Raw genomic sequence first — 23142 nt, 5'->3', positions numbered from 1 at the left:
TTGTACTACCAAAATAAGTAGTAGATCAATAAATCAATCCGTAGTTCATTTATAGTAGGCTCTTCGCTACTTTATGTTTGTATCAAGTTGAGTTTATTGATTAGAATGAAATGAACTAATTGTTTTCCGATCCAATAACAGTAAGCACTATCATACTGCTAGCCAAACTAAGTACTAAATTAAGTACCAAATTAAGTACTAAACTAAACCAACTACTAACCCAATACTAATGTGATTTAGTTAAAATTCAAAGAATAAACCCTTCTCTTTTATTTTCCATCTAGGAATGGTTGTATTTTGATTTTTCCTTAGCTATTTATGATAATTCTTAAATAGATTCTGTAATCTTATTCAAGACAATCTAACAACACGGCAATACCAACCAAATACCAACTCAACTCAACTCAACTCAACCCAACTCAACACAAACGAATACCAAAATAAGCACTAACTCAACTAACAATCCAATTTCCTAATATGGTAATTTTAAAAATAAACTCCGCCATTTCCTAATATGGTAATTTTGGGCGTATTTCCAAATTAGGTTTTGCATCAAAAAATGCTTAAACGAAGAAACAGAGCCGTTTTTGGAGTAAGTTGGGTGATTGGGCTGTGCCTGTTCATTTTAAACGTCCCCCGAGTTATTTCAGAGAGCGAATATGAATATCTAGCAAAATATACACCATCCTTAGATAATCTAGTCGACCACGGTTTTATTTGGGCCAAAGAAACACAGCAGCAACATAAAGGCAATCGAAAGTTTAATAAGGCAAAAGATGAGAAGTTTCTAACCTCGGAGTTTTACAAACAGCTGGGCTTTGAGATCAAGGATTTAGACAGAGTTAAAAAAGCAGCTGCGCGGCTAAACATTCTATTCAAGTCCGATCCCACCGGTATAATTACCCACACCATCTGTCCAGACGATCTAATGGATATTGTTCTACTATATGCTGTTTTAAACCAATCGACAGGCTCTTGTTATAGCGAGAAAGCCTGCATCCCGGAGCAGCACAACCTCTTTGTTCAAAACTTGGCGTGGCACATACACAGCTATGTAACCACTCCAGCGGATATCGATGAACTCGAACTGGCTTTTTTGGACAAAGAGCGATATGCCCAACTGACTGGTGAGATAGACAGTGACAGCACTAAAGGAGAGAAAGATGAAAGTAAGAATTTCAGGTCCGGGCCAAAGTCTACCCTTACTCACAACCATCAGATACACAGTCTCCTGAACAGCACACCTTTAATAGATTACATCCATCCGCTCAACACAGCTATTTATCTTGAGGGCTTTAACTATACTTACAGCGACGAACCCAGGGAATTCAATGTGTGCAGAAACACCGATAAGGAGGCTTTTAAGCATCAAACTAACCGGATACATCCAGTTGCCCGTTTTACCTTTGAGAGTGCCGTGGCTCTGAGGCACGCCCCGGCAAACACAGATACTATAAAGGTTAATGACGTGAAGCGTAAAGACCTCATGAATGTGCTAAGAAAGTACCAGTGTTCTAAAAAGGGCAGTAAGAAGTCAAAAGCACGCAAAGACCAGCAAAAGTCAGAAGAAGGGAGCGATAATAGGGGAGAGTCAATTTTAGACAGATTGTTAACCAGTCCCATAATTACTACTCTTTCAGTTGGAGTGTCTCTGGCATCTGTTCAGTTTCTAGCGGCCTTGCTCGGCATTCTATTGGCAACACACGATATGGCTGTTTGGATACTCCCCATCAGCATATTAGTCTGCGGGCTAGTGAGTTCTCTTCTACTTCTCTTCTTGAACAAACCAGCACATGCATCTTTCAAACCAATGCGTGCATGGGAATATTGGCTTGGCATTGTCTTTACTCTGCTTTTGATTTTGGCGACCACGGCCCTCTTCGCCCTCAACAATCACCAGCTAACTGGCTACCACGAGACCGATGGGTTGGTTTTATTCAAGGTTACTGTGCTGGGTGTTACCTTCGCATTAGCAGCAGTCGTCACTTTGGGTTTCCTTATCATCCAAGGACTGTACAAGCGACGCCTACCAAGAATTACGCAATGTCTCAGCTGGGCTCTTTACGTGTTTTCGTTCCTATTGGCCATTCTTGTGCCAGGCCTCGTTATCTTTAAGCTACCATCGGCTGCCCATATACTGCTAAGTTCTCATATTTTAGTGGTGTCGGCTATGCTTTTTGGTCTTGGATCCCTTATTGATATCTTTGGTCTTCGGTTCCGCAAGGATTCAATGACAGGCCCAGCCCAAAATAACCACGGCGCAAGGCTGGCCAAAATCAAATTAATCTGCATGTTTGTTGGGCTGGTTATAGCAGTTGGATTTTCTATTTGGGCGAACAGCAATCAGAACTTGTTAGCTGAAGGTATAAAAGACCCCAAGCCGATCGACTCAATTTTAACATGGTTTTCCTAACTCATTCTTGAATCTGCCAGCGTGCCTAACTGGAAAGAAACATCTACCCCATAAATAAATGTGGTGCTAGCTGGGCTAAGAACTAGTTGGTTAGCTTTATTTCAACTAATTAATATCACTTGTCTTGGCCAGACCATGAAATTACAATGTATTTATTTCATCGTTATCTATACTTTATGATCTCCTGATGTTATCATCAAAGACAAATAAGATCTTGTTCAGTATGACCAACTACCTTCATGTTTTGATACGAACCAATTTGTGAGATTTATGTTATACAGCAATACTAACCTGACTACCTTTTAGTAAGCATTTTAATTAACTTACTAATACCTAGCTGATTGTTCTTCAAATTGGTTGGGTCTGCTTTTGCACGACAACTTCATCATGGGGTTCTACACTAACCAAGCCAACTCAACTCAACCTAACTTAACCCAACACAACCTAACCCAAATACTAACCCAATGAGTTGGTACTGTGTTGCCCCATCATACTTGAATGCTTCTGTCGCTGTTTGGCATCTATCTGCTGTTCTACTGGGGTTGTTTTCGGCCGGGCAGTCGCTGGGTCTAGGCACTCTATAGGACAACTCCAATCTAACTCTGGGCCAACGAGCGAATCCCTCTCTAGTTCACAACGAAGCATCCAGTTTACTTCTTGGTCATAGGCCGCTTGGCATTCCTTGGGCAAGAGCGGGCGAGGGCCAGTTATCGACCAGCCGTAGCATACGTCAACCGGCACATTGTTAATAGCTCGGTGCCAGCGCCGATTGTGGTCATCAAGGGCGCTATCTAACACATCAATCCAGCGAGTGGGGTTATCCCTTGGCGCATGCTTAAACAGGCTCTGAGTTAGGTTTTGGGCGGCTTGCTTCACTTGGCTCATATTGCGTAGATGAGATTGGCTGGGCCTGTATTCAATCCTTAAACGCTCCATAAGATCTATAACTTCATCATTGACAACCCCTTCGCTATTGTCATATTGTATTATCCATGGACGAGTAGTCAGGGCAAATATATGGTTTAGTTTTTTGGCAACCGCTTTGCCGGTTTTTCTTATCATTGGCTCTGCTATCAAAAACTTAGAACAAACATCAAAAACTACCAAAATCCATGCATGTTTATCGTTTTCCTCTACATACTGGTGCATATCAATACATCCAATCTGCAGATAGATTCGCGGGGTCTGGCACTCAACATAATGTATAGGAATGACTTTCTGTGGCGCCGGGAGTGGTTTGCATGTAGGGCAATCTAGGTTTATTGCTCGAATGGTTTGGCGGCGGAAGCCCGTATAATGGCATCGGAGCTTTTGGTACAGATTTTCTACCTTCATATGGTCATTTTCTGTGTGTGTTGTTTGGGCTATTCTCTCTAGCTTCGCGCTGTCGTCATTACCAATTACCTCTAGCAACTTCATGTTCTGCTTACTGTTCTTGTAGTACAACGTGTTGTTGTGGACTAGAAAATCCTTGGCTTTCCTTTGGAATCGGTGCCATTGGAGAGAAGATAGATTACTGGGTTTAGTGTACTCGCCTTTTATGTACTGAGTTAGTTCTGTAATCTCTTTCATAGTTAGTGCTGTTCTTGGCATCCAATCCATCTCAAAAGCTAAATATAGAAATATTCTAAGCATCGTTCACAATCATACTAGGCTAACATCAATTTGATTCTTGTTAGTGCCTTTTTGCCACAACACTGTAACTTTAGGCCTCAACCGATGTCTTATTTCAAATCTCGCGTGTTTTCACAACTAGCGCCCACAAACAATACCGGCCTAATCTTTTATTGGCACACTCTCTAACCACGAGCCAATTCGATGCGCCGCTCGAAGCCATCATTAATTTAATCGGGGGAAAATACCCCTAGATGAGCAGAAATATTAAGAGATTAGCAATAACAGCCATCATACTAATGTGGGTGGGAATAGTGTCAATGGTGGCGGCCGGGCAGACTTCATCCAAAACCATTCGTTCATCCAAGACCCGAACTGCCCTCGTGCTTTCCAGAATAGAGGGAGGATTGGGTGACATTAACTGGGCAGCCAACATCGGGAAGGAGTTAGAGAAAGTTGCAGGTATAAAACCAACCTATCTATTCGTGGGAAGAACTACTGATGGGGCCATTGAGAATTTAAATCAAAGAAGTGATATGGGCAGCGCGCCAAAGATCATTTACGACCTGGACAAAGTAGAGCCGGGATATGCAGGAGTATATGTGTATAGGAATATGGATAAGCCCACGTATAGCTCTCTGGAGTTGAAAGAGATTGCGGCCCTTGGGGAAAAGTTCAACTGTACTGTCCTATTCCACATGTGTTGGGAATATCTGACCATGGTGGAGAAATTCACCCATCCTGTGGAGAAAAGATTCATTCTGGTAGAAGAGTATGGGGATCTGCTTGGGAAGGATATTCGTGAAGAAAACCGGATCTTCTTTCTGGACTACAAAGAGAAGTACGGGTTAGCTGTTTCTGAGGCAGACTGTATGCGCCTAGATGTAAGTGCCGACGAATTCTACAACAGGCTGGGAGAAGAGGCCAAAAAGAAGTTCAACTTAGAATATGTGAAACAGTTGGAGAAGAAGATAGGTGTAGGTGTGCCGTACAATTTTGTCTATTACAACTTGTTTACCAAGAAAAACACTTTCGATGGTCTGCTTATAATGCTCAGTCGGTTCTTGACCCGGACTGCCAAGCTCCAGGGCCTGAATAATCAAGACCCAAACACTCCCATCACATTCCTGGTGAACCAGCTTGATCTTTACAAGGAGGCCAAACTTAAGGAGGAAAGTATTTGGAAGCACCGCCTCTTGTCTCAGAAAAGCCAACAGTCACTGAAAACAGAAGCAGACGAGGCAGCACGCAAGGATATGCTCCAAAAGATTATCAAAGACGCCGGCATCACATTGGGAGAAGACGGAGTACAGCAAATTAATCTTGCAAGCATCAACAGAACATTTCGGCTGGTGTCGTACGAGAATCTCTCACCCGAAGCTTTCGAATACTTCTTACTAAAAAGCGAGCTGGTTGCAGGTTGCACTGGTGACATGTCTCTTACACAGGTGCTGTCATCCAAGCGAGTTCCTGTGTACGAGTGTCTTTCGCATAAACGGAGCTTCTACACCAATGTTCTGAACACCCCGTGGGTAGAAGCCATGGAGGAGGTTGATATTCCCGTGGAGAAGGACTCACAGGCCTTCCCTGGGTTAGAGGAGGATAGCACTGTGCTTTCCTTTTCGGGAATGGAAGTACTGACTCCAGAGAATGTAAGGCAGATCTACCCTACCTTCCACTCAAAATTGCTGCAGAACGCCTTCTCGCCATGGTTCAAAAAGAGAGTGGAAGAGATACTGAAGAGAAGAAAGCCCAAACAATGCTGGCCGATGTAACATTCGGACAAAAGCTTATCTGATTCGTATTCTAGTTCAAATTTATTGGCAACTGCGGCTGCATAGCTAATATATCTGTCATATAAGATGTAAGCGATTAATGAACCACACATTCAAAAGCACTTATTGGGTTTAGTATTGGGTTGGGTTGAGTTAGATTGAGTTAGTTCATTGAGTAATGGGTTAGTACCAACTTGATTGTAAGTTTTATTGTTCTGGGTCTATGGGGGTGGATTATTGGGTTAGTGATGGTTGCTTTTGAAATTTAATAAAATTTAGAGATAAGAAAAAAGGATGTTAGGAATGAGTTTGAAGTTATTATTAGTGTGGTTATGTTGTGTTATGGTGTGGTTTGGTCTAGTATTGGGTAGTGCGATTGGCAGCCCAAACTTAAGCGCAACAATGGATCAGGAAGTCTCCAATGCATCTACTGGTTTACCTTGCCTAACAGCTAATGGCCAGCTAAGTCCAGAGCAAGATCTGACTATGTCTAGTTCAACCTATACAGCCACTTCAGATGATCCAACCGACGCAGCACCCAATACTAACCCAATGCGGGACAGGATACTTTCTTGTTTGGAAGCATTGGGCCTAATCAAGCTCTTTAAAAAAGTCGAATGGATAGAACATACCAACCCAAACAACTCCCCAACTTGGGAACTTAAGTTAGTTCAGCTAGAAGGTCGACTCGAGAAGCTAGAAAGACAGAATGTAATAACAACAGCACATGAAGTGGCGGAAATAAGAAACAAGGCATCCTCAGGTGCCAATCTACAATTCCCACAGACAGTAGGACTGGAATATGACTTTTGTTTTATCCCCTCAACTCTTGGCTCAGATGGCACGAACGCCGGCACAAAGCAGATAAGCTACAAGCAGTATCTAGAGGACTTAAAGCCACTGAAAAAGATCATTTGCCCACTTAAGTTAGTGATCAGCGGAGAGTCAAATGGCACTGAGATACTTGACCAACTTGAGCTGTTATTGTTTCTATTGCGGGTTATGGATGCTTCTGAAGTCGACATAAACTGGACGGACGATAGTATGACCCGGTTTAGTACGGAATCAAAGAATAGGCTTATATCTTTACTGAATAGTATCGCCGAGGTGATGATGGGGCGAAAGCTTGTTTTTAAGGTTATAACTCGCCCGGGTAATACTGCGGTTTGGAACGATTTCCGTGTGTTGTTCGAAAAAGACCACACTATTGATTTGGTGTTTGTGGAATCTGCGCTGGAGGAGTCAGACACCAATGACTCAACCTAATAAAGGTTTAGTTCTTGATGTTTTAGATTTAGAGAAGATTATGTTGAGTTGGGTTGGGTTTAGTTAAGTTAAGTTTAGTTGAGTATTGGGTTCTGAGAGAAATATATATTTCTAATCTGTTTTGATTTAGGTGTTGAAATAGCATAAGTTGCTCTTATCAAATTGAGAGAGAAGTTGAGTTAGTATTGGTGTGGTGCTTGATAAGTAAATACTAACTCAATTCAACCCAACTCAATTCAATCCAACTCAATATCAACCAAATCATTGTGATGGTTGCTTTTGAAATTTAACCCAATAGATAAGAAAAAGAATGATAGGGGCAGTAGGCTTAACGCATGTTTGGATGTGGTGCTGTTGTGTTTTGCTCAGAAACGAGCCGTACTTGTGTAGCATGGATGATAATTCAAAGCCTAGCTTGGCAGATGTGGTTGATCTGGACGTGCTTTGTGTTAGTAGCACACATCGCAGTGTTACTGTAATAGAGGAAAGACTAGCCACCTGGCTCGAAATCCTAACAATGACCACCCAGAATCTAGACCCAATCTTGACAGAGTGCCACAGCCTAGACAACTCCACAGGCTGGATTCTTAGGTTGGGTCCGAAGACGTTTTGGTCAAACCAAGGGTTTAACAAAGACATCTGTGCTCTGAGAACGTGTCCTTCTTTGCCAGGATATACCAGCTACAAGCAGTGTTTAGAGGACTTAAAGCCGCTACAAAAGATCGTTGGCCCGAACCCGATGTATATTTCCGGAACCGCAATTAAGAATGAAACGCTCGATTTACTTGAGTTGCTATTGTTTCTACTGCGGATTATGAACGTCCCAAGCATCGAAATAAACTGGATTGACATAGACCTTGCACCGCCTCCTCCAAACACAGTGGACAGACTTGCGTACCTACTAGAAGACATTCCAACCTCAATGCTAACCCGACCTATTATGCTTCAGCTGCATTGGGCACTAACCCAACGCGAGCTTTGGGCGGCATTCATTAATTTAACCAAACCGCACTATCCTATTCAGGTGAACTGGTTAGGGTGTTTGGACACCAATCCAAATACCAACCCAATCACTACTAACCCCAATCAATAACAATCCACTCAATACTAACTCCCATGTCTGTATCAATTCAATCTAACCCAACTAAATCTAACCTAATTAAACGCTAACTCTGCATAAAGAACTAAAAGGCCGCACAGACTTTACAATCTAACATCTTATCAGCAACTCAGTGCTAACCCAATAACCAGACGAGTATCTGTTTTATTTCATTGGCTCTCTGTTTAGCCCTCCAAACCGAACAAGATCAGCAAAGACACCCACAAACTTATCTCTAATCAATAAAGTGAGCCTAATGCAATTAAATCTCTTGAAAGACCAAGATTATATTATGATGGTATTATGATGGTTTGGTTTGGTTTGGTATTATGATGATATTTGGTATACCAAGTTAAAGTGATCTAAGTAACAACTTGAGTAATTTGAAATATGAAAAATACTAACTAGTGTTCCGAATTGTATTAGCATTGGGTTTTATTTTAGTTTGAGGTGGTATTGTGTTGGTGTAGTGAATATTGCTTTTGATATTTAAGAGGATTTAGAGATAAGAAATATGAGTTGGTATTGTATTGGTATTGTATTGGTATTGTATTGGGTTAGTATTGGTATTGGGTTATGTGTGTAGTGTTAAGGTGGGTTTGGGTTGAGTTAGGATGGTTTGTGGGAGAGAAGAGTGAGATAGTCAGATTGGGTTGGGTTTGAGTTTGAAAAGATCAAAATGATCAAGGAACAGTGAGATAACAAATTAAAAGGATAGAAGAGATAGAAAATTCGCATGTTCAGGTTCTTAAAAGCAATACGTGTTAAGAGATCTTATCTTTGGGTTGGTGCTCTGTTAGTTAGTCTTGGGTTAGCATCTGCAGTGTATTGTTTGTGGCAGCTGAATATGAAAGTGACCTGTAGTGATGCAGAACAGCCAGAGTCTTCTCTCCCTAACCCAATAGGCCAGGTGAGTGGGCGCATGGAAGTAGACCGAGTAGATTCCGCAATTCAAGTAGAAGAGAACAATCCACCCACACCACCACTTACACCACTAACTCCAATAGCACCTACACCATCTAATCCAATAGCACCCACACCACCACTAACACCACTAACTACACCATCTAATCCAATAGCACCCGTACTGCCTACACCACCACTTACACCACCAACTCCAATAGCACCCACACCACCACTTACACCACTAACTACACCATCTAATCCAATAACGCCTGTACGAGTATCGCCTGTATTCAGAACATTACCACCTGAAGTCAAGCCAATAGTCGCGCAACTGCAGCTCCTACAGATGATTAATGACCCAGTTGACCACACCTGGTTGCCCCACCAAACCCAAGACAATACTCTCCAGTGGATTCTTATGCTTAATCCAGAGAAAATGGCACTAAGTAATGAACCAGCACGTAAACCAATTCAATACAACCGAACCCAACCCATTATTATTCCTAAGTCGTGGAAAGAAACCGAGTACAACAGATGTTTCGAGGAGTTGACTCCCCTACAAAGGATCACAGGCCAGGCGCCCGTAGCTGTTCTGGGCCTACAGTTGGAGTATGGTCAGGCATCTTTTAAGTTGCTTCTTCTGCTGCTGCGCATCCTAAGCATGCCTCGAGTAGAAGTAGATTTGTACGGCCATCTTCAGTTAGACGAAAGCCATCAGGCCAGGCAGATGCTAGCTGGCATAGATTACCTACTCGAGAATCTCCCAGATGACATAAGTGGCCGAAAGACTATTTTACACATACATACGCCAGGTCCCACCAACTATTGGGGTGAATTTGGGTTAATCATCCACGCGTACAGAAACTTAGACCTTAAGAAGGTATCCTGTTAAGTTTAAGTAGGTTTAAGTGGGTTGATGTGCAGTGAAATGGATTGAGTTAGTATTGGGTTGAGTTGGTATTGGGTTGAGTGAATGGCCTGAGTAAATTGACACAAGTTGAGTGAGGATGAAATCATGTAAGTAAAGCTGGCAGGGGTTCAATCAAACAAATCAAAGTTATTAAAATAAAAAGTTGTTAAAATTGCGAAATTAGCAGTATTGTGTTAGTATTGTGTTAGTATTGGGTTGGGTTATGAGAGAAAAGGGGGCGTGTTGTTAGTGAGTTTTAGGTGCGGAGATGGAGTGGTATATTCCAGTTCTGGTGACTCAACTCAACTCAACTCAACTCAACTAAACTAAACTTAAGTAGTGGTGTGAAAAAGGGCTATAAAGAAGAGTTAGTAAATGGACTAAGTTGAGATGGTGGATGCAAGTTAGGAAGTGAAGGGGAGAAGTAAATTAGCGAGTAGGCTGATATCGAAGTTAGTAGGGCTGCGAGATAGGCATTAGGAAATATAAATTTGGATTGGGGTTATGAAATGTGGGCTATTACCAGTTGAGAAACCATATCCTACCCCGATTGGCTCGCTACTTGACGCGGGGGAGTATTAAGGAAGAACTTTACTATTAAGAAGGTTAGTATTGGGTTAGTATAAGTTAAGTTGAGTTTAGTATTTGTGCTGGTGTTTGGGTTAGTATTGGATTAGTGTTTGACTGAAATAGAATATGATTGGCTTGATAAAAATCACATTGATAGGAGTATAAAAGTAAAACTTTAAGATCGCAAATCTGTATGTTCATATCTTCAAAATGCGTTGTACTGGGATTAAAGCTACGGCGCTTTGTTTTCATTGTGATCTGTGCGATGATAGTATTTGGCGGGCTGGGATATTGGTGTAGCAACCCAGAGCGAAGAAGGCCGGCAGGAGGATATATAATAGATAGTCTGGTAGATAAAACACTAAATAAACTGGCAGAAAATCTGACAGATGATATGATAGATAGATTAGTGGATAGAGGAGTGGATAGAGCAGTAGATAGAGTGGTAGAAAGTTTGACAAATGATGTGATAGATAGATTGGTGGATAGGGTGGTGGATAGAACAGTAGATAGAGTAATGGATAGGGCGATGGATAAGATGATATGGAAAAGGAAAGGAAAAGGGAAGCAATGCACTACCCAATAATACTAACCAAGTATTAAGGCGGCAGATGGTCAAACTGATCAATAGACAGTGTTGGGATTGCAACTTAAGTAGAGTTTGAGATAAGAAAAGGTACGATGGTGGGATTGTGGCCGAAAAAGCTGTCTTGGCTTAAGTGGGTTGTTGTCTGGCTAGTTGTTGTTTTAGTATGTTGGCTGCTTAAGACATACGGAGTGTACGATTGGGTTTATGCGCGCTTAATTCGCAAGCCAAGTGATGCTATTCCAGATAATCTGGCTAAACCGACTAACCCAACTAAACCAACTAAAGTAGGTCAAGACACCCAAACAGAGCCTATAACAACTCTGGATGGCAAACAGAAGAAGCAGAGTAGAGAGAAGGAAGAAGAAGTGAGTTCTCAGCCATCACCCAATACTAAGCTAACCCAAACACTGCCACCCAACCCAACAACACCAGATACTCCACTAGTTAAGTGTCTGCAGGAAATCCACATGATTAAGAAGCACGAAGACCATGAATGGGCATATGACTCTAATCTATCTAAGTGGGACCTTTATTTAGATGAGGAAGCACTTTCCAAGCCCGCTAAAGATCTAAGGTATCTTGTACTCTATACAACAGATGAGATACCCGCATCTCGTTGCCAGGAGTACATTGAACAGCTTAGTTTGCTAAACAAGATCAACTCCCGCATTCCTGTGAACATTAAGTTTCTAGGCCAATGCCGCGGCCAAATGATAGTCAAATTGTTTCTTATTCTCTTGCGGATTGTCGAGGCTCCCCGATTGATAGTTGAAATGGCAGATGACTTATTTGATCGCAATTCAATCAAACTCGAAAAGAGTTTAATAGAGCTGCAGTACTTACTAAAAGATGTTCCAATTAAGATAAGGAAGAGAGAGATCGTTTTTGTGTCTAAAGTAAGTCGGGTGTCGGCGAAGTGGACATGGTTCTTTAACGTGACCAAGAAAGTCTATAGGATAACCCTATTCAAAGGTGGGCGGCTAATCAGTTTGAATTAGGCTTATAGTGGGTTGTGTTTGGTTTGGTTAGGACAAGTTGATAAGATAAGGTATTAGTATTGAGTTGGTAAGTGAAGATAAGTGTAGTGCCATTACACAACCACTACTCCTTCCTCTCACCAAATCGTTTATTCATTGTCCGATCGTATTAGTATTAGGTTATTGTCGGGTTAGTCGATAATTCGAATCATATCAAATACTAACCCATAGAGTTTGTCTAACTCATCAATAGACGTTAAGATAAGGCCATAGACCATACAGTGTCACATGAAAGCCTTAGCCGATAAGTTTATCTTCTAATAAAGACATGTTGATTCTCAAGAACAAATTATCTTTCATATCAAAATGACGTATCATAGCTAATTGTTTACATGTTAATGTTTGTTTATATGGAATGTCAACAGATCAATTTCCAAAGCTTAAATAGAGAGCGTTTTGAATAAACTACGATAGTTTATGACTGACCCTACCATACAAGAACTAGAGGAAGAAAACAAAGCCTTACGAGAGAAAAACCAGGAGTTGACTGGGAAGTTAGCACTATCTGGGAATGACATGAAGGGAGTTTTGCAAACTCTGAGATATACAGAGGATGATGGGCAATTCCAAGTATGGGAGCGTATAGCACAGTCTTGTCCTAGTTGGGCAACTAGTTCATCTATAGACCGGCTGAAAACTATATTGTATAACCCAAAGTCTATGTACCTGGATCGGTTAAGGCAAATTTCAAATAAGATCATTCTGCTAATATCGTCTTTGTTAGAGTTAAGTTGTGAACAACCAGAATCGGAAGATTTAAAGTGGGAGAATGTGCGAGCGAAACTCTTAGATATCTTTCTAGATCTAACGCCAGAAAGAACATGGAAATGGATTAGTCCGAAACTGTATCCAGATTTGAACGCCTGGTGTGGAAGTATGCTTTATGATATAGCTACTCAGAAAGTTACATGGGCTAGGTTCATAGGCGAGATAAACAAAAATGCACCCCATCCAAGACTAGTTCAAGTGTTTAACCCTGCGGTAGAAGAAAGACAGAGGTTTGAAGAAATCTGTTATGATATCTACTTAAGGGAGCAGAAAGTATCCTATCGTAACAACTTCCATCGGAACAAGCCAAAGTCGCACAGATAAGACTGGGTTGGGTTAGTATTCAATTGGGTTGGATTGGATTAGTATTGGATTAGTATTGGATTGGGTTGGGGCACCACATCTCCTACTAACTCAATACTAACCCAATAAAACTTAAACAGATCTCTTGTTTGATAAACAGCTGCTATTAACTTGTTTGGGTTAGTATTGTGATGCTAGTATTGGCTTAGTGTTGTAGTTGAGTTAGTGATGGTTGCTTTTGAAATTTAATAAAATGCAGAGATAAGAAAAAGGAATGCCAGGAATGAGTTTGAAGTTAGTATTAGCGTGGTTATGTTTTGTTTTGGTGAGATTTGGTGTGGTAGTGGGTAGTAGTAATCCCGCTACTAACTCAGATGCAATGCGGCTAGAGCCAAACACCGAATTATCGACTGAGGCAGCTTGTTTATTGGGTGCAGACAAGCCATGTGTAGATTTTGATCGGTCTGGCATAGATAACCCCAATACCGAAATGTCAGAACATCAAGCACAGTTGAAGCGGGAAAGAATGACTACTTGGTTAGAATGCTTGGGTATATTTCAACCTTTAGTAGGAGACTGTTTGACAGTAGATTCTAATTCAGATTGGGTTGTTAAGTTGGCGTCATTACCGGATAAACAACAAATACTACAAAAGATGCGTGTCTGGGAACTAATAGAGTATTTGAAAACATTGAAGCAAACACCAGGCGTAAAGGAAATCGTTGCGAAATATACAGCGGGGTGGTTGCATGTAAGTGTGTGCGACTGTCGTATTAACCCAATTTCTAACGTAACTAACACTAGCACAAAGATGAAACTGGAAAGCTACAAACAATGTCTAAAAGACTTACAACCCCTGAAGAAGATCTCCAGTCCGGATTGTGCGATTATTTCCGGACTGTCATTTGAGGTGGAGATACTAGACCAACTTGAGCTGCTACTGTATCTACTACGGATTATGGATGTTCCTATAATTACAATAGACTGGGCTGACGTGCCTTTGGTCCCAGTTGACTTGAAGTCATTGGAAAGGTTTAGCTCTTTGATGAAGGATGTCCCAAAGACCTCGGAGAAGCGATCGATTGAATTCTATCTTATCAAAACAGGTAATCATGAGTTTTGGGAGGCTTTCGGTAAATTGATCAAAGAACACTGCAATATTAAAGTGAAGGACGGCAGGGCTGAGAGAGAAGCCGATTTCGCCAAACACTGGAAAGACTTGTGCGAGCGGCAGGACCAGGAGAAAGCACGCGGGGCGGGAGAAGAAAGACCAAGAATTTGAACCTTCTCAAGTATGAAGAAGATGAGGAGGGGTTTATGTGCTGGGAGAAGCATGCCAGATTTTGCCCAGTGTGGATGAGCTATCCTACTCACAACGAATAATGGCTCTGCGGACAAACGAGAAAGTGCGATGTGGAACGTTTCTGTGGTGTCTGTGCCATCCCTCACACATCTTTAGGAGGCTCTCGAGATATCTCTACTTTTAAACGAGTGGGTGCAGATAATGTAGATGTTTATTCCTTACTACATTAAACAACCCAATACTAATCCAAACCAATACAATAATAAACCTACATTAGCCTGAATAATGATTTGTCTCTCGCTGAGTATATTTGGATGAGCGGTCTTTATCCACCCCTGGGGCACAACAGTATTGGTTTTTGATGCCAGGCTGAGATAGTCCAGAAGTAGATAGAACCCGGACTCTACTTAATTAGCAACAGTTGTCTTCTGTAGTGCCATTACACAACCATTACTCTTTTCTCGCGTCAAGTCATTTATTCATTGTCGGATTAGTATTGGGTTAGTAGAGAATTCGAAACATATCAAATTTTAACGGATACCCTGGGATTATTAAAATTTGATTATGACGTCATTTTCGCATCCGACCTTGTCAACATTTAATAAAGGTTCACGCATGTCGTATCGAGGTATGTCACTGATGGAATTTGTATTAGTTACAGGAAACTTTCCTACTCATGGGCACTATATAGTGAATTCACTGTTGAGAGAAGGGCTAATACATCGGGAGTCAGAGACATCTTCGAATGCGACTAAGGCAAATACTGAGATGGCGACCATCCCTCCGAATGCAATCTTTGGGAACACCATCTCATTCTCTGTACCAAAACCACCTATATGTGACATCGACGCATTACTCAATTGGGAAAAGGAAATCGTCAGGTATCTCGTACGAAACGGGATCAACACCGCCGAGGCAGCTTACGAGTTACTCCAACTCATAGTACCAATCGAGTATCCCAGTACTCTAACATTCGAAGGTTCGACAGAGGACATACTCAGACGGTACGTACACGCCCAGACAATGAAAACAAGTTATTATTCACAAGCGAGTCCAGCGCAGGGGGCTTTTACAACAATACGGAGATACTACAACGCGGTGGAGAGATGGACACGACGTTATCGGAACAACATCCGCGACGACCCAATGGCTTGTAGCAGATTTCGAGAGGTATTTTTAGCAGGAATCGCGCCAATGACCCAGTTCAAGCTACAGGAAAAGGAAATGAAGCTGGAGGACGTAGAGTCGGTTCTGGCGTATCTACTTCAGTGGGACGAGGGCGCATTATGTGTACTGCACAGAACGCTCAAGCACGACGATTATGGGGACATACCGACAGAAAGAAGTCAGGATCCAGAGAGTGAGGCAAAGCAAAGCCGCACATCAAGGACGACGAACAGGCCACGTTTCAATCAGAATGAGAGCACAAAACCCAGCAAACCAAAACAGTATTGCGACTACCACAAGTCCACTACACACAGCACCGCTGACTGTCGTGCACAACAACAACACGGCGATGCATCCAAGAGGCGCAAGCGGCAATAGGAGCTCATCTAGGATTAGTATTAGACTAGTATTTGGTTTATTAGAGAGGAACCTGCCTCAGGGCAATCCCCGCTACTCCAAGGAAAGGTCGCAAACCATCTGATTCAGTTCTGCCTAGGCACAGGAGCGTATACGAGCATCATCTCGGAGGACACCTGTAACAGACTACGAATCCCAATATCAACCCAATTCACAAACAGAACGGCAGCATCCGACTTATAATTGACTACAGACCTATCAATGCTCACACGCATCCGATAGCTTATCCGTTTCCTAACGTAGAAGGCGTGATCAAGGGCATTTCTCACAGTGTCGTCTTTTCCCAAATCGACCTTCGGCAAGGTTATCACCAAATTGAAGTAGACCCAGTGTCGCGCCAATACACGGCCTTCTTTTTCAACAATCAACATTATGAATATACGCGCGTGCCTTTTGGGCTCAAGAACGCACCACGCTTCTTCCAAAAGACTATTCAAGACATCATTGGCGACCTCGACTTCGCTAAAGTCTTCCTAGACGGCATCCTCATACACTCCGCAACGGAAGAGGAACATATTCGCCATTTCTACTAAGCCATTGGTTCTACTACATAACAGTAACGTGTTGGTTTGGTATTGGGTTAGTATTGGGTCAGATAGTTCATTCCCGGACTAAGCGAGCTGATTCTGCTACTGACTGATCTCATACACAACACGACAGGCAAGAAGAGCCCACCAAACCAATGGACAAACCATCACGAAAGCATACGGCTACAAGCTCTTGACATCAGCAAGAAAGGAATACTCCTCAGTAGACCCGGCTTGTCGTAGCCATTCATGCTTCTCTCGGATTACAACAAGCCTATCATAGCACCATCAAATGCGCAAGGACAAGAACAAAGTAGTGGTAGATCACCGAGACCTTTACTCCACAAACTAAAACCAGGAGATTATGTTATTGCCGTATACATAAAGTCTCAAAATTGGCGCCTAAATGGAATGGACCGGACAAAGTTATATCTCTCAACGAACAACGCACAGCTGCACAACTGGAATTACCCAACCACCACTCTTTCCTCACACCAAATCGTTTATTCATTAGCTGATTAACGCTAATTGATGAGTTGAACAAACTCAGGGCCTCACTTAAGTAGACTTTGGCCCTACTTCTAGACATTTATTCAGATAATCAGAAATCCCAAGCACCACGAATGGTTTCCAAGAAGACCTAACTTGTCTACTCTACAACATCCACAAGTCTGCCTTGCACCTGCTCCTCTCCACACCGCCGTATCAATCTAATACAAATTCCATACTAATCCCAATCACTTCTATTAATTGCTTATCTCCAGGCTTTCAATAAAGATAAGTTTATTATCCATTGGGTTAGGTAGATTCAGGCCTTACTCATATCTTACTCATATCTTACTCAAGCCTTATTTTATCGCTGGTTTATGACTTAATGATATACCACCCCAATACGTCTATTGACGATTTAGACAAAATCTGGCCCATAATTACCGTTACTTCATGACTTAAGTAGAATGTAGCCATATACTAACTGTCGTGTTGGCAAGTGGCTACACGCTGTTTTCAACCAGTAGTACTTCTACCAAAACATAATCAGACCGGACGCTCGTAGGATTTATTGAATAAAGTGTTAGTATTGAGTTGGTATCTTCTTAAGCCAACTCCTTTCTGTATTTATAGTTTGGAGTTGTACTCTACCAATCTCTAACTCAATTTGATTGACCTCTTGTTCCTGGAACTGCTGATGAAGAATAAAGATATGTTGGCTTGTGCTTATCTCCTGCGAAACATACTGCAATGCAACTAACCCAAAATCAACTCAATACAAGAAAATAATGGTGGTTGATACTCTGAATATTACAGTTAAGTATTTGATTTAGATTCTTATTGAGTTGTTTTACTTATCAGAACTTTACGTGTTGTATGGCATAAAATATACAGTGCTATACTAAGCTAATAAGAGTTGTGCAATGACAATAAGCTTTATTACTTAAGTTAAGTTGAGGTTAGTCTTTAGATGAGATGGGTTGAGGTAGGTTAGGGTGAGTAGAGTAAACAAGCTATCAGTGAGACAGTTCGAGTAAATGGGCGAGACGGGCCCAGAACAGACTGCTTATAAGTATGTGAAGAATAGGAGAATTGGGTATCCAACTGGACTTGAGAGAGGATGCAGACGATGGGTTAGTGGCTAGATATTCTACACACTCATGAATACTAGAGGCAGTTGTGGTATTTGTTAATTGAGATTTAAGCTGAGCTTGTAGTTTTTTGGTCTTATCTAGTAGAAACTTAAACCATTTTGAAACTTCCATCAAATCATCGATTAGCTGCTTGATAGTTTTAGCTGTAAAGTGACCCATATTATTGCCGTATGTCTTTTCAAATTTACTATTCAATCGATCTATATAACCAGGTTGCTCAAAAGCCGATCTAAACTTAGTTACTAACCCAATACTATGCGATAGTTTTTCTCGCACCTTCTCGGCAGCTTCATCTGCTGGCATGCTCTTTATCATAGCAGCAATGTTTAGTTTCAAAATGTCGTCTATATGCTTCTGGTCGTCATTGCTGATTGTGAGAGCAGGATAACCACTTAGAGGTGGATTAGAAAGCATCGAAAGGCTAGAGAGCATCAGCTGCATACGTAGTACATTGTACAAGAAGTGTCTAAGCTGTTTCTGAGCACAAATGTTTGTGTTAGATACAGTTGAGTTTTTGATAAGCATCTTCCAAGTTTCAAACGCTTCTTTGTTACTATCATTAGCCCAATCAAGTGACAGGGCGGGAAAGCGGAAAAGATGGAAAGGACTATAAGTCTGTATAAGATCACTAACTTTATTGTGAAGGTCTTTATACATACTCGAGTCCAATGATATAGGTGAAGAGCCAGCGTCCTTTCCTGTAACACTCTTTGGTAGCTTTTTAAGCATTTCAATATAGCCTTGACATGCGGCCTGCCCTTTTTCAATGTCACATATGAGATTATCTATTGCAAGCAAAAGAGAACCTTTCTCAAGATCATTAGGACAAGTCTTAGCATCCAGACTATGAATTCGGCGGCAGTTGTTCATCATTGCAACAATACGGTTTATATCATAATCACTTAACAACCCAGGTTTTAACAACCGCAACCACAGAACTACATAATAATCTGATGATTTATCCCTCCTAAACGCATCCCCCACCTTAAATTCCACCTCTGAACACTTTGGATTAGCATCATATCTAATTGCCTCTTTGGCTATCTGCAGACCATTATCAGATTTAACACAATGGTCTTCCCAGTTTATCTTAGTGTTATCATCAGCATCAGCACCAGTCATTTGACCACTAGTCATATCACTACTCCAACCCAGCAACCAAGCCAGACCAACTCCTAACATTCCAAAAGAGAACTTCATCCTGTCCACCTCTCCTCAAAGCTTACATTTATACTTTCTTCAAACCTGATCTACGATCATCATACTAATCCAATAGTGATTTAAGGTGCAAAGATCGAGTAGGTATTGGGTTTGTTGTATGTCCCTAGGTCATACATTTCCATATGAATTACTTACTGAATATCAAAATGTCGTATGATAGCTGTGGTGTCCTCGCCGGCCTCCACATCAAAGTGAATTATCTACAGGAGTGTAGTGTTGTAATGTTTATCGACTTGGCACTGATCGCAGCGAACGCGATTAAAATCTTGAATTAGAAATCACAAGCTCAGATTAGTATTTATATTATGAGTTTACAGACTAGCTCAAGATGACGTACGATAAAGAGAACCTAACCCAATACCAACCCAATACTAACCTCTTCAAAATCGGTCTTTAGTTGAGTATGTTTGGTTGAAAGGTAATATCCCTTCCCCGAGGCACATCACCAAGCCAAATAGATAAGGTATACACAATATTGTCGCAATACTACCGCAATACCATGGCAATACTAACCCAATGCATATTAAGTTGGGGTGAAGTGATCTAAGCTAATGCCTCTGTTGAATATAGTAGTGGGTTGGGTTGAGTTGGGTTGAGTTAGTTCAATGAGCAATGGGTTAGTATCAACTTGATTGTATGCTGGATTGGTATGGATTTATGGGGGTGAATTATTGGGTTAGTGATGGTTGCTTTTGAAATTTAATAAAATGCAGAGATAAGAAAAAGGTATGTCAGGAATGAGTTTGAAGTTACTATTAATGTGGTTATGTTGTGTTATGGTGTGGTTTGGTCTGGTATTGGGTAGTAGTAGTGATAGCAGTACTAACTCAGATGAAATGGAGTTACAGTCAAGTGTCGAATTCTGGTATCCTTTCGCTCAAATGCTCTTAGAAGATGGTCCATGCGTAGAAAGGGATGCTTTTGATTTATCTGGTCTAGATAACTTCAATAGCGAAATGCCAGAACACCAAATACAGTTAGAGAGAAAAAGAATAACTGCTTGTTTGGAGTTGTTGGGTATAATAGTTCAACCTTTGGTAGGAGACCGGTTGATAGAATCTCGTAATTCAGATGGCACCATAGGCTGGACTCTTAAGATGATTTCAAAGGAGGATCGAACGAAAATGCTAAAAGACATGCAGGTAGATGAACTAACAGACTATTTGTCTAATTTGACAGAAATACCGGGCGTATATGAAGTCTCCGACATATATCGCCGCCAGGCACTGAAAATAGACGTGGGTTGGTTTTATATTATCTCAATTTTCAACCTAACTAGTACTAACCCAAATGAGGAATCAATAACCTACAAACACTATCTAGAAGTCTTAAAGCCCCTGAAAAAGATCACTAGTCCGGATCAGGTATGGATTGTCGGAAAGTCAACGACAAATGTGATACTAGACCGACTTAAGCTGTTATTGTTTCTACTGCGGATCGCGGATACTCCTATAATCAAATTAGACTGGATAGACATGAGTATGGCCCCGTTTGATGTGAAACCAATATATAGGTTTAGACCTTTACTGGAGGACATCCCCGCGAAGCTGAAAAAGAATGAACTTGTTATTAAGATCATTAGTGCATGTAATAATGTGTTTTGGAACGCCTTCTTTGATTTGCTCGGCGAAAAATACGATATTAAAACGAAACAGGTGGAAGCTTATCCACTAGTGTCGCCTAATGCCAACCCAACTTAATAAAAGTCTAGTTAGTATTATGATGGTTTGGTTTGTGTTGGTATTGTGTTGAGTTGAGTTGAGTTAGTGAATATTGTCTTTGAAATTTAAGAGAATTTAGAGATAAGAAATAGGGGTTGGTATTGGGATTGGTGTTGGTGTTGGGTTATGTGTGCAATGTTAAGGTAGGTTTGGGTTAAGTTGGGATGGGTTGGGTTGGGTTAGGCTTAATAAACTGGGTTGGGTTTGAGTTTGAAAAGATCAAAAAGATCAAGGAATAGTGAGATAGTAAATTAAAAGGATAGAAGAGATAGAAAATTCGCATGTTCAGGTTCTTACAAGCAATACGAGTTAGGAGATCTTATCTTTGGGTTCTGTTGGTTAGTGTTTTGTTATTTGGAATGTATTGGTTGGAGTGGCAGGGCATGAAGGTGGCCTGTAGTGATGCAGAGCATCTAGAACTCCCCGAGCAGTCGGAGTCTTCTCTCACCAACCCAATACTAACCCAGACGAGCAAACACATGAAAGTCGACCCAGTGGATTCCGCAACGCAAGTAGAAGAGAACAATCCACCACAAATCAACTCACCACAACTCCACCCAACCCAAACCAACTCTATACCAAGTAGTGATGCTAATGCGGAGTCAAAAAGCCAAGAATCGGCAAGAAGTGCCAGTTCAACTGAAGTGGATGTTGGGTTAGGAGAGAGGCCAGAAGAACAAGTGCATCATTTAGCATCTGTCCAAGAGGAAGAAAAGGATGTGATAGATGAGGATGAGGATGTGAAGCGGCCAGGAGAGGGGCCAGAAGAACGAGTTCAGCATTTAGCACCTGTCCAAGAGGAAGAAAAGGAAGAAGAAGTGAGTTCTCAACCATCAACCAATACTAAACTAACCCAAACCCAGCCACCCAACCCAACAATACCAGATACTCCACTAGTTAAGTGTCTGCAGGAAATCCACCTGATTAGGAAGTACGAAGACCATGAATGGGCATATGACTCTAAGCTATCTAAGTGGGACCTTTCCTTAGATGATAATGTATTTCCCAAACCCGCTAAACAACTAAGGTATATTATGCTCTACATGAAAGAGAAAATACCCGCATCTCGTTGCCTGGAGTATATTGAACAGCTTAGCTTGCTAAACAGAGTCAGATGCAGACTTTCCATGCGCATTCGACTTCTATGGATGTGGCAGGGCCAAGAAGTATTCAAATTGATTCTTATTATGCTGCGGATATTTGACACTCCCTTGTTAGTGATTGAGTTAGCAGAGAGCTTATTCGACCCCAACTCGATACAAACGGAAGAGGATCCAACAAAGCTAAGTTACTTATTAGAAGACGTTCCAGAGAAATTGAAGACGAGATTGACTGCTTTGTTGGGTGACCTAACATGGACTAATGCAAAGTGGGAAAAGTTCCTTGAAGTGATCAAGCCGACCTATCCTAGCCTAGCCCGAATAAGCCTAACCCGAGCTGGCACACCACAACCCAACCCAACTCAACCCAATACTAACCCTGTACCAACCCCCTAATTAAGTAAGCGATAGTCGTTGCCAGCACTAATTTGCATCCTAACTCAACTCAACCCAACTCAACTTAACTTAACCTAACACAAGTTGAGATAAGTAGATTAAGAGCAGAAATACAATCAAAGTGATCAATAGGTGAAAGGAAAGAGGATTTAAGGATATCTGGAATAGGAAGAGGCATGGCAGGACGGCAGACAAAAAGACTCGAGATGGCTTTGGGTGTACTGAGTGTAGTGTTGTTTTTCCTTCTGCTTCTACGAGTAATATCAATAGCTTCAAAGCCGGCGAGGCCAGATCCAGGATGTCTAATCTATGTAGGAGGCAGAGAAGGACTAGGACTAGGATCGGGTGGTGTATCGAGTGATACATTGTATGGTGCTAGGAGACCGATGACAAAAGG

At 41.5% G+C, this 23142-nt stretch overlaps 13 protein-coding genes across 13 annotated transcripts; 11 read left to right on the top strand and 2 right to left on the bottom strand.

The window, feature by feature from the left end:
- Positions 1–559: 559 nt before the first annotated feature.
- NEHOM01_1653 (uncharacterized protein) lies at positions 560–2413 on the top strand (the record flags this gene model as incomplete). Its single annotated transcript, XM_051490531.1, has 1 exon — positions 560–2413. One exon carries the CDS (start codon positions 560–562, stop codon positions 2411–2413), a length of 1854 nt encoding a protein of 617 aa, XP_051346491.1.
- Positions 2414–2869: 456 nt separating this feature from the next.
- On the bottom strand, positions 2870–4015 carry NEHOM01_1652 (uncharacterized protein; the record flags this gene model as incomplete). The annotated part of the gene is made up of 1 exon (XM_051490530.1): positions 2870–4015. The coding sequence occupies one exon, from the start codon at positions 4013–4015 to the stop codon at positions 2870–2872; it is 1146 nt and encodes a 381-aa protein (XP_051346490.1).
- Positions 4016–4281: 266 nt separating this feature from the next.
- NEHOM01_1651 (uncharacterized protein) lies at positions 4282–5802 on the top strand (the record flags this gene model as incomplete). The annotated part of the gene is made up of 1 exon (XM_051490529.1): positions 4282–5802. The coding sequence occupies one exon, from the start codon at positions 4282–4284 to the stop codon at positions 5800–5802; it is 1521 nt and encodes a 506-aa protein (XP_051346489.1).
- Positions 5803–6105: 303 nt separating this feature from the next.
- NEHOM01_1650 (uncharacterized protein) lies at positions 6106–7068 on the top strand (the record flags this gene model as incomplete). The annotated part of the gene is made up of 1 exon (XM_051490528.1): positions 6106–7068. The coding sequence occupies one exon, from the start codon at positions 6106–6108 to the stop codon at positions 7066–7068; it is 963 nt and encodes a 320-aa protein (XP_051346488.1).
- A 310-nt stretch (positions 7069–7378) lies between these two features.
- NEHOM01_1649 (uncharacterized protein) lies at positions 7379–8161 on the top strand (the record flags this gene model as incomplete). The annotated part of the gene is made up of 1 exon (XM_051490527.1): positions 7379–8161. One exon carries the CDS (start codon positions 7379–7381, stop codon positions 8159–8161), a length of 783 nt encoding a protein of 260 aa, XP_051346487.1.
- Positions 8162–8903: 742 nt separating this feature from the next.
- Positions 8904–9965, top strand: NEHOM01_1648 (uncharacterized protein; the record flags this gene model as incomplete). The annotated part of the gene is made up of 1 exon (XM_051490526.1): positions 8904–9965. The coding sequence occupies one exon, from the start codon at positions 8904–8906 to the stop codon at positions 9963–9965; it is 1062 nt and encodes a 353-aa protein (XP_051346486.1).
- Positions 9966–11234: 1269 nt separating this feature from the next.
- NEHOM01_1647 (uncharacterized protein) lies at positions 11235–12140 on the top strand (the record flags this gene model as incomplete). Its single annotated transcript, XM_051490525.1, has 1 exon — positions 11235–12140. The coding sequence occupies one exon, from the start codon at positions 11235–11237 to the stop codon at positions 12138–12140; it is 906 nt and encodes a 301-aa protein (XP_051346485.1).
- Positions 12141–12596: 456 nt separating this feature from the next.
- On the top strand, positions 12597–13271 carry NEHOM01_1646 (uncharacterized protein; the record flags this gene model as incomplete). The annotated part of the gene is made up of 1 exon (XM_051490524.1): positions 12597–13271. One exon carries the CDS (start codon positions 12597–12599, stop codon positions 13269–13271), a length of 675 nt encoding a protein of 224 aa, XP_051346484.1.
- Positions 13272–13524: 253 nt separating this feature from the next.
- Positions 13525–14532, top strand: NEHOM01_1645 (uncharacterized protein; the record flags this gene model as incomplete). The annotated part of the gene is made up of 1 exon (XM_051490523.1): positions 13525–14532. The coding sequence occupies one exon, from the start codon at positions 13525–13527 to the stop codon at positions 14530–14532; it is 1008 nt and encodes a 335-aa protein (XP_051346483.1).
- Positions 14533–15117: 585 nt separating this feature from the next.
- NEHOM01_1644 (uncharacterized protein) lies at positions 15118–16098 on the top strand (the record flags this gene model as incomplete). Its single annotated transcript, XM_051490522.1, has 1 exon — positions 15118–16098. The coding sequence occupies one exon, from the start codon at positions 15118–15120 to the stop codon at positions 16096–16098; it is 981 nt and encodes a 326-aa protein (XP_051346482.1).
- Positions 16099–18169: 2071 nt separating this feature from the next.
- Positions 18170–19489, bottom strand: NEHOM01_1643 (uncharacterized protein; the record flags this gene model as incomplete). Its single annotated transcript, XM_051490521.1, has 1 exon — positions 18170–19489. The coding sequence occupies one exon, from the start codon at positions 19487–19489 to the stop codon at positions 18170–18172; it is 1320 nt and encodes a 439-aa protein (XP_051346481.1).
- Positions 19490–20256: 767 nt separating this feature from the next.
- NEHOM01_1642 (uncharacterized protein) lies at positions 20257–21228 on the top strand (the record flags this gene model as incomplete). The annotated part of the gene is made up of 1 exon (XM_051490520.1): positions 20257–21228. The coding sequence occupies one exon, from the start codon at positions 20257–20259 to the stop codon at positions 21226–21228; it is 972 nt and encodes a 323-aa protein (XP_051346480.1).
- Positions 21229–21608: 380 nt separating this feature from the next.
- Positions 21609–22745, top strand: NEHOM01_1641 (uncharacterized protein; the record flags this gene model as incomplete). Its single annotated transcript, XM_051490519.1, has 1 exon — positions 21609–22745. One exon carries the CDS (start codon positions 21609–21611, stop codon positions 22743–22745), a length of 1137 nt encoding a protein of 378 aa, XP_051346479.1.
- Between the last annotated feature and the right edge of the window lie 397 nt (positions 22746–23142).

The sequence above is a fragment of the Nematocida homosporus genome (assembly GCF_024244095.1).
Source record: "Nematocida homosporus strain JUm1504 chromosome Unknown 4448, whole genome shotgun sequence".
Classification (NCBI taxonomy): Eukaryota; Fungi; Microsporidia; genus Nematocida; species Nematocida homosporus.
This window is presented reverse-complemented; position numbering and strand designations above follow the sequence as displayed.